This window comes from Gavialis gangeticus, unplaced genomic scaffold (genome assembly GCF_001723915.1).
Source record: "Gavialis gangeticus isolate Ggan-Ray unplaced genomic scaffold, GavGan_comp1, whole genome shotgun sequence".
Classification (NCBI taxonomy): Eukaryota; Metazoa; Chordata; order Crocodylia; family Gavialidae; genus Gavialis; species Gavialis gangeticus.
In genome coordinates this window covers 22,103,990-22,113,837 of record NW_017729014.1, presented here as the reverse complement: position 1 = coordinate 22,113,837, position 9,848 = coordinate 22,103,990, and the positions used below count along the sequence as shown (strand labels likewise).

The 9,848-nt window shown below is 46.7% G+C and overlaps 1 protein-coding gene across 3 annotated transcripts in view; it reads left to right on the top strand.

The window, feature by feature from the left end:
- Positions 1 to 9,848, top strand: part of LOC109293853 (protein DDI1 homolog 2) — a 48,581-nt gene that overhangs the window by 14,801 nt on the left and 23,932 nt on the right. For all 3 annotated transcript variants that reach the window (XM_019511991.1, XM_019511994.1, XM_019511993.1), the window contains exons 2-3: positions 4,797 to 4,926; positions 6,180 to 6,410. In XM_019511991.1, the coding sequence (XP_019367536.1) occupies positions 4,797 to 4,926; positions 6,180 to 6,410 (361 nt within the window). The remainder of the gene's footprint in view (positions 1 to 4,796; positions 4,927 to 6,179; positions 6,411 to 9,848) is intronic.

The window sequence follows — 9,848 nt, the reverse complement described above, 5'->3', positions numbered from 1 at the left end:
CTGTGAACTACTGATCTAATGAATCCTCTTGTAGGTTAGAAAATAGTTAGATTGCAGTGAAACACTGGTATCCAGCAAGATGGAGTGCTCCTAGTGTGAGACACTTGTGATGGAAATGGGTCGCTAACAGATGTTTCAGCTTTGTTGGGTGGAGTTAATAACTCTGTTTGTTCTGTTTAAAGGAAGATTCTTGTCACTGTTTTCACATAACCAGCCAAAAAGTGGCTTCAGGATTCCCTAGTGTATTGAGAAGTCTGCTCCAGGACGTTCTTGGCCAAACCAGAGCTTTTCATAATGCTGGAGGGTGGATTGCGGTCGCTGACTGCCTTCGGGGGAGTTTTCCATTTACAGTTTAGCTGCCTTACAGAATTTGCATCTTTAATACGTTACAAGCTAGAGAAGCTAATTTTATTTAGTCACACTTCTGTTATTTTGACTGCAAAGGAGGAGAGCAGAGCAGCTGCTACATGCTTAATTTGCCCTTTGAGCTATTAAGGCAGAAAGTTTCACGATCCCATCAAAGCAAGAAGGCAGGTTAGATCTCTTTAAAAATGAGTTATGTTGCATCTCCCCGAATGTCCGCACAAAGTGTCCGTCATTTAAGCTGTATGCGTGCAGGTCAGGTCTATTCAGAGCTTGGGTTTTTTTCCCCTGTCAGCAGCATTACTGAATTCAAACTGAGTGTGATGTGTTTAGTTATATGAGATGCTGCATTTGGGAATCTGCCCCCCACAAACAAGGCTTAGTGGTATAACTAAGAGCCTGTTGTTACGTTTCTGCTTTGCAGATGGGGAACGTACCGATGTGTTCTGGATAAGTATAGCTCGCCGGGTAAAAGTGGACACAGGCGGCCAGTGGAATATGATACAGATTGATGCTGCCAATCGTGTATTTAGTAGGACAGAAGTCTCCCATTAGTTTCTAATCTTGTATCTGTCCTGTATCATCTTAATCACAGCTCTTTTGATTGCTTTGGATATGGTGCAGGTCTGCAGTATGAGCCAGAATATGTTAGCAGTAGTTCATCTTAACATCCCCAGATTTGTACACTTGGTGGCCTCTCCTGTGTCTGTTTTGAGAGTTAATAGTGAACAAAGAGCTTCCATACTCTTCTTTGAGCAGCCTTTGATTATTCTTTGTGTCATCAGGGTGACCGTACTGTGTGCATTGCCCGTGGGTCCACTTCCTTCTCCTCGCATCCCTGGAAGGGAGATTAAAAGCGGGAGTGCTCGCCACCACCGGTTTCACGTTGCTGCTGAACATGCAGTGAGCTCGCGTCACATGCTGTGTCCTCCTCACTTCCCTTTTTGCTGCTGTGTTTTTTTTCTTGCATTTTGGGGCTTTTTATTTATAGCAGAAAGTCTGTCAGTCAGTTGTTCTTGTGAGGAATGAAAAAGAGGCAGCTCCTTGTGCAGCGTGGGCATCCTCCAGACGTACAAAGGCAAGCAGCGTGCCCTCTACCCGTTAATAGGGAAAGCTCTTCAGGCTCAAACACGAGGCCAGTCTATAAATCTAATTTTGATGTTGGAGATCTGCTCACCATTGTAGTTGTGCGCCTGGTATAGAGGTCACGGAGATCTCTGGCTTTATTATGCTGACTAAATCCAGTGCCAGAGGTCTGGTACCCCGTTACTGGAGAGCTCCCTTATCCACCAAAGTAAAACAAAGTGATGCCAAGGACTTGATGCTGTTGATTCTTGCGAGCCGCTTACCCAACTGGTTCTGTGCCCGGCATAAGAGGTATTGAGGTCCCCAGACCCAGTGGTCTGACATCATGACCCCTCTCAAAGTAAGTGTCCCTGAGGTCTCTGGGATCGAATGTTTTATTTTATGACAAGATAGTATCAGTGTTAACAATGAGAATTTCATTTATCGTGGGTTGGGGTCGTTCATCGTGTTAGGTGTTGCAAGTACAACGTGGGCTTCGTTGTGCTCATCAGTTTTGTGTTTTGAGAGTCTAGGCCCTTGAACTTGTCTCTTCCTGCATAGATAAAGATTTTCAGTGTTAACTTTGTAGCAGGAAAAAACTCTGTAAAATTTGAAATTCTAGGAGTAGAGCATTTAATCAAAGAAATGAACCAAGTTGTTTTTGTACTTAAGATTATAAAAAGGGTTGAAGGTAAAGAATTAGCCACATGTAAATAAGCATTTTAACTTTAAAAATCTTGATGTGTTTTATCAAATTTGGAGCCCTTTGTGCTGGCCCCAAGATCCCTAGACCAGCCAGATCTGGTGCTGGATTTCTGCTGAACACTGTTCCTGCTACGGTTTTGTATCTGGCATCAACACCGTGGTCTCTTAGGACACTTCCAGGCACTCTCACCTCTTAAATCAGTGCCTGCCAAAGAGGTGAAGGTATAGGTACTCTGTGTTCATGGGCATGATGCCTCATGTTGGAGAAACTGAAGCAGATCCTTGTGGCATGACAGCCAGTTGCTTGGGGTCAGGCTCTGCCTGCAGCTATTTCTCTGTAGCCCTGTATCAAGACCTGCCTTAAGTTGTTTGGTCACCCAGCTGACTCCATGTGGGTCAGACTGGGTGTTAGTCTGACCAGCTCTGTTAAGAACTGCCCTGTTTTGACAAGCGGTCACTCCAGTGCCTCATCTGCGGGGGAAAGACAATGGGTAAAATCTGAGCTCTGTTGCTCTTGATATTCGTAGGGCCGACTTTTCCTAAGAATGCTGGATCTCCTGTTTCAGAGTTGAGATGAGTCTCTGCAGGTTTCTCAGGCTTCCAGCTGGATTTATGAAGAAGGACCCTGGGTTAGGGGTGTTCTGTTGAGGGGCAGGTATCCCAATGGAAAGGAGGAGATTGACTAAATAAATCAAATTCATTGCATTAGTGAAGACCTTCCACTTGCGCAGCAAAAAAGGCAGCTGGACTGAGTGAGACCTTTGCTTTAATCTTGGGATTGCCTATGACTGCGGTGCGTGCTCAAAGCACAGCATGCAGGCTGAATTCAGCCTGCAAAGCCAAGTCATCTGGCCTGTGAAGCCCCCCATGCGCCTGGAAATTTGGCGGGGGGAGGGGGTGATGGCAGTGTTAATTTCTGCAGCTCTTGGAGCCTGGCTGCAGTTAATGTCACCATGGCTCTGCCGCTAAGCTTTTGGACCTGCGGGAAGCTGCATGCCGGTGGTCCCACATGCTGGATTGGGCTGGTGCACTTGGGTTAGCAGTTCTCAGGTTAGTGGAAGGGATTGAAGGGTGGTTGAAGTCCCTGCCCCTCTCACAGTCTCTGAGCCCGCCGGGAAGGGAAGGTGGAGTGGCTGTTGGAACCACTGCTCCCCAAAACAGTCCAGAGACCCATGGCAAAGGCCGTCTGAAAATGCAGAGGTGTATTTTAAATTCTACATACTGGCGAGTTACCTTCGTTCACATTAGCGTGTAGTTGTTTGCTACATTTATAAAATGTGGGACTGAACAGTTGGTGGGATGCTGTGAAAGACTGCTAATTACCAAAGCTAAACCATGCATGTCAGATAAATGAACAAAGCTTATTTTATGATCTTGTCATCTTTGCTTGTTTTGACAGAGCTCAGGAGCTGATGATGGTACTCTCCATCACTAGAGAGAGTTAGTGGGGTTCTGGCATCTCAGAAAACGTTTGCAGACATAATGGCTTGGGAAGTGTCTGCGAATTGTATTTTGCAGCAGATCTGTCTTATTTGTGATAGTGCTGGTTAGCTGCAGGTAGGCAGTTTCTGGAGAAGCTCTCTGGTACAACTCTGCCAGCGCACAGCTGCTGGTCTTCACCTGCAGCAAACCTGTCGATCCAGTCCTGGGCTTCTCAGGAGCAGAAACTCAGTCTTGCTAAAGCACGTGGTAATTGTGAAATTTGAACACGTGCCCAGTAGGACTAGGTGTAGACCTCCAAGGTTTCTTCATTTTTGACTTCAGCTGGGATTGCACTAAAAACCAAATGGTGGTACTTAATCCATCAACCCTTTCAGCTCTTCAGACTGCTATTTCAGTGTTAGCATGGGCCAGACAGGTTTAGTGTTCTGAAAAGAAATGGACTTTCTGGGATTTTGAAGGAACCACCTCCAGTAAGAACTGCTGGCCTTTTAGGATTGTGGTTAAAGTAGAACTCAGGCAAATAGTATGTTTTAATTGAGCAATTCCTTAGGAGCTGAAATCCCAGTGGTCCTAGGCCACGTATTGCTGTTCTGTTGATGAAGTAGACCAGAAACTGCTGAACACCGATCTAAGTCAATGGCAATTTTTTTTTAAACAAGTTATTCTGGAAAATTATGACTACGTGTCAAAGGGTGCAAGCAAAATACCAGTGACACTCTTTTCTGTTTCTTTTCCTGTTCCGTCCAGCGTTAAACACAGACCTGGAAATGTATAAAGGTAAATGCTTGATGGCATGACCTAGGAAGCGAGATCACCGTTTGGGAAGCAGGCAGACCATGGCTGTGTGGAGAGCGTGCAGAACACTGGGCGCTATCCAAGGCTTCTCGTGTACATTTTCAGCTCTCGTATTCCTTGATCAGCCCTTCTCAGAAATGCTGCATGCTGTGAAACCATGGGGGTTTTCTGGCAACCTAATTCTCTGTGGTGCTGTAAGCACTTACTGTCGGGATCCCTGTCTGGTACGTAGGGCACTAGCTGTACAACTGCCTGTATCGTTGATAGGAATCGCACTCCTACCAGTAATTCTTCTGGATCCATCTTGAAATTTAGAGTGAAGCAAAATTCATGTCTCTACATAAAGCCATTATTTAGGATTTTGCTTTATCTGCCTTCTATTGTATATAAGTTTTCTTTATTTCATTGCTTTTTCCCATGTATAGATTGTCTATGCAGAAAGGCCTTTAACTGACAACCACAGATCATTGGCCTCATACGGCTTGAAAGATGGGGATGTGGTGATTTTACGACAGAAGGAAAATGTAGAGCCACGGCCTCCTGGCCATTTTCCAGGTGAGAAACTTGTCAGACTAACTCAGACTAATGGTTCTTGTCCCTCTATCCACAGCTCCGCTAAATTGGTACCTGTAAGTGGTGACTCTTAATCATCTGGGCGTTTTATCTACTGACATATTTTAACTTTGTTGTTGCATTAATACCAAAAAGAGAGTCTGTTAATGTTAAATGTAAAGCCATCCTTCCAGGAATTAGTAAGTGGGCGGTAAAAATATGCTTTGGGCAGAAAATGAGTGCTCCAAGTTTCGTATTTAGCGTACTAATGTACAATGACAGCGCTGTTGTGCTCAGTGCACTTCGTTTCACTGTCTCGGTGCTTGATGAACATTCACCACGCATCCTAACTTCCATCTGTTCTTTATCAGGCAAAATAGTTCTGCTTTTAGGGTGTTTTTTTTTCTTTGATTGCTAAACTTATTTGCTGTTTTACAGTGTTCTAATCCAAGGGAAAGACTAACTGATTTTGCTGGGTTTTTGTGGGGGGAAGGGAGCGACCAAAAGAATACGTTCAAAAAAGCAGCTGCTTTGAACGCATCTCCATTTTCATAAGGCTTCCTGCAGTCCTCCCATTCTACATAATGGTGTGATAATGCGCAGTCTATGCTGCTCGGACGCACAAAAAAGGCTGTTACGATTCATGTTCTGCATGTACGTTGTGACAAATACTCAGAGGAACTGAATGGACCCAGTGATGTGATGCAGCGGATTGTCCAGAGATTCCTCAAACCCTACAGCATGCAACTGAGTTACCACTATTCCAACCTTTCCCTTCCCCACCCCATGCCCCCTCCCTCCCAATTACCAAGACTAGCGATCCCCATCATGATTTTGTCCTTTTATAAAAGGATATACCTAAGACTCTAAAGAATTTGGCACCTTAGCTGGGAGACTGATGTCTTTTATTTGAGAAATTCAAAGCGTCTTGTAGAGGCTGAGTTCAGCCTTACAAGCCCTCTGCGAATCAGAGTGGGGTATAGAGATCTTATGGAAAAAATAAGTCCAAAGGGCTACGTGTGCTCAAGAAAATGGGCCAGATGAAAGAACGGCTCATTTTTTATATAAATATGTGTTAGTATTCCTAACCCGCTAACCTGAATGTGATGGTGACGTGGTGGAGTCTTCAGACAGGAATTGCAATTTAAAGGACCTGTTCAAACATGCACGTGTTCAGCACCACCACTCCACAGGTTTGAGCTGCTGAGTTGAAAACACAAAGTGTTCACAGCGTTGTTAACCGGTTTTTCCCTAAGGTCTGCCCAGGATAGACTTCAGCAGCATTGCAGTACCTGGAATGTCAACTCAGCAGCCTCAGCAACCAGCACAGCATCTGCGCTCGTCACCACCTGAAGCACCTTCCTTCCCTCAGGGCTTGGACAATCCAGCACTATTGCGTGACATGTTGCTTGCCAATCCTCATGAGCTGTCCCTGCTGAAAGAACGCAATCCACCTCTGGCAGAGGCCCTGCTCAGTGGAGACCTGGGTAAGCTGGAGCTGGGGGAAGGTTGAGGCTGCAGCTTTGGAACTTCTGCCTGTGCTGGATTCTATTCAGTGGCAGCCTGGGGCATTTATTTAGCTGGGTGGCTCACAGTGGCAGTAGCAGCTTTAATGATTGCAGTGCTGGTGAGAAGTGTCATCCCTAAAGGCAGAATTACTCTCTTCAGACAACAGAAAAAGCACAAACAACAGCCCTGCAAGTTTTTCCTCTTTGACCCTGCTCATGTATTTTTCCCGTTAGTCAGAAGGATTGCGTCTGGGGATGAGGTCGGTTCCTGTGACTCATTCAATCCATGGCCTCTTCACTGAGACTCCCAGAAACATACCAATTAGTGCAAACTGTGTTGGTAGGTTGTGCCATGGCCCTCAGCCAGCTAAGACTTGGCCAGAAAGCAAGTCATTTTGAATCCATCCATTGCCATAGTAACAATATTTGATCACTACTGGCATGGACATCAAAAATACAGCAAAGAAAAGGGTAGTCACCTAATCTGACAGTCCCGTGTCACCTGGGGAACTGGTCAGTGGTGTTTATTCTCATTGTTCTTTAGCAGCACTGCCTTTAAACGGCTCAATTTTTATACGTAACTTTTTGAAAACCTGAAAATGCCTTTGGGTCCTTTCTAAGGTAGCAGCGTGCTTGGACTGCAGGGTTGTGGGCATGTGAACCGGGAGGCGGCAGGAGGTGAAATTCATGGCATCAACCTGCAACACGCTGCAGTGCAGCAGTCTGGCGCAAGCCCCAGGCTGTGTTCAGTTGCTACAAATGAGATCCTGGACAGGGATGTGACTTGCCAGAGCAGTCTGTGCAGTGGGGATGCCTGCCACGGTGCACAGTGGGACACTGGGAGAAGGGTTCCCAAAAGGCTTCAAACGCAGCTGCAGTGGCTCAGTTGCAAAAGGGAAAAGCATCTGAGGTTTGCTTGGTGACCTCTTCCTGAAGGGATACAGAGCCATTTTGAAAGTAGAAGGGCAGTGGTGTGGACGCATCCCGTCTTGGCCTGCATCCATCTCGGCGATCTCAGACTGTGGTAATGCATGTGCCTTCTTGCTGCTAAGTGTCTAATTCAGTGCAGGTCCTTAGCTGTCAGGCTGTTGCAGCAGGAGTAGCACCCACAGGCTGAAGTGTAGACTGTCCTGCCGCACCATGCTGTGGTTAATGAACCCCTGCGCTGTTATCTCGCGTGATGACAGTGAGCCACCAAAGGCAAGGATAGCCGGTGACAGACAAGGGTGGGTTGCTCTGTGGCCATCGTCTGATCTGTGAACCGCCAGTTTTAGATTCAGGAAACAGACGTGAGCTTGTGGGAGAAGACTGCTGCAGATATGGATTGCCCAGCAGTGGTTGGAGAACTCGGAGATGAGAGAGGCCACTGTGCTGGAACAGTGTGCAGAGGTAGTCCCAAAGGTGAATAGGGAGATGATCCAGATGAGGCTTGTCTGTGGCAGTAGCCATCTGTAAGCGTGGACAGATCTGTTACTGTCATGTGAGGCATGCCCCACTGTAAAAGGTACCATCCCCTATAGAAGAACAATTCTTAACCAGGGTGCTTTGAGGTGCGAGGAGATAAGCAGGTAAGCGCAGGCTCAGGCTTGTCCCTGCCTACTGATCCCCTACCCCCAGTGCCCAGTCCCTCTGCAAGGAGGTGAGCGCTGTAACATATAAATTAGCTTTTGAAATGAGGTGCCACTCAATTGACAGAAGTTTTGGAGGGTGCCTCATGTCCAGTGAGGCTGAGAACCACTGATACAGAAGGTGTTGTGTGTCATTTAGCAGCTGCATTGGAGGGAGAGGTGGAAGGCACATTCCCATTCCTTGCTGCTGTTACAAAACCGTGGAGAAATAACTGGGCAGCCTCAAAAAAAACAAACAGGAAACATTTTTTCCTCCTGATTTTCCCCTGCTTGCCAACTATGGGAGATTCACCAACAATAATGCTGGGTAGCTGGAAAAGTGTGTGGTACAAGAAGATTCATCAATTCCTGCTCCTTTTCCCTGACTAGGACAGGGAGCTTTGCCTACCGAGCAGACAGAAACAGTGTGAGCCTCCATGTGCTGATACTCCAGAGCCCTGCCTACCCACCGTTGCCTGTGACTTTGGAAGCCACCTGCTGTGTACCTTGATAGCATAAAAGAATGGTTTATCTAAGCAGCTGCAGGATGGCGATTGAATGCGCCTTCAAGCAGCTGGAGCCTAGGCAGCGTGTACTTGTTGTGATGCTGGCAGCAGCCCAGGAGGATGGGCCCAGGATTTTAAGTGCCTGGTGCATCTTGCACAATACTTATGAGGGCAAGGTTGGGTTGGAGAGAGACTGGCACAATAGTTCAAGCACCCAGAGCACTGCTCAGTCTTCATTGGCAGCTGCTGGGGATGGCTTGTGCAGGAGCCTTAAGCACCATACCTTAAAGAAAATGTTTTAATGTGCCTACATGTTTATGGGGCTCTGCAATGAGGAGCCCTTCTTGTGGTTATGAATCTGTATGCAAGGACATGGGCTGTTTAGTTTCTGCTCAAGGGGTCAGCGCTGAAGAAGTGCTAAGTACCAGGGGTCAAATCATACAGGTATGAGGGGTCAGGTGGAAGACACCATGTCCTGAAGTGGAAAAATCGTTAGTGCGAACCTGGCTCCTTGGGTTTAATGCTGGGTCAGGCTCTGGGTGCAAAGAAAATAACACCCTCATCTCTGTGCCAGGCCAGAGCCACTCAGGGCTGGAGCAGCAGGACATCAGGCTGGTGCAGGGGTTTAGAGGGCTCCCAAAAGCTGCTCTTGTCTGTTGTCCACGGAGTAGCTTGCCTGGGGCCTCACTGCTTGTATACTTCAGTTCCTAGTACAAGGGGGTCTTGAGAGGTTATAGTCTTCGTTCTGCATGAACCTTCATTGGAGCTGGGTGATGCTGGCACAAGGAGTAGCGGACTGAACCTAAGTGTATACAGCATTCATAACAAGGGCCCTGAAGTAGCTCATCTGCCCTTCTTCATCTGGTACATGTGGTGAACCCCCCCTCCTGCTGTACATTTAGTTCAAAGTCGCTGCAGTACTGTGATCAGAAAGGGTGGGTTTACTGGTCACACTGTCAGAATTTATCATATTGTGTTGTTACCCAACAATATTTGGGCACAGATCCAGAACTGCTTTCATTACAGGGCCCGAAATACGTGCACTGAAGCTTGCTATGTGATGGTGCTGAGTACATTATAGTGCATCAGAAGGCATCAACTATATAGCTCGTGAGGCCAGGTTAGGGAGATCAAAACATGTCCGGGTTCTTGCTGAGTATATCAGAGTCTTCAAGGCCAGGAACTCCATTTACTGACGTGAAAGCCCTGGTACCGTACATTCAGAACTGCATTGATTTCCAAGACCTATTAGAAATGTAAGGAGTAACAATTAAGGCTGGGTGCCTGAATGTTATGTCACTAAA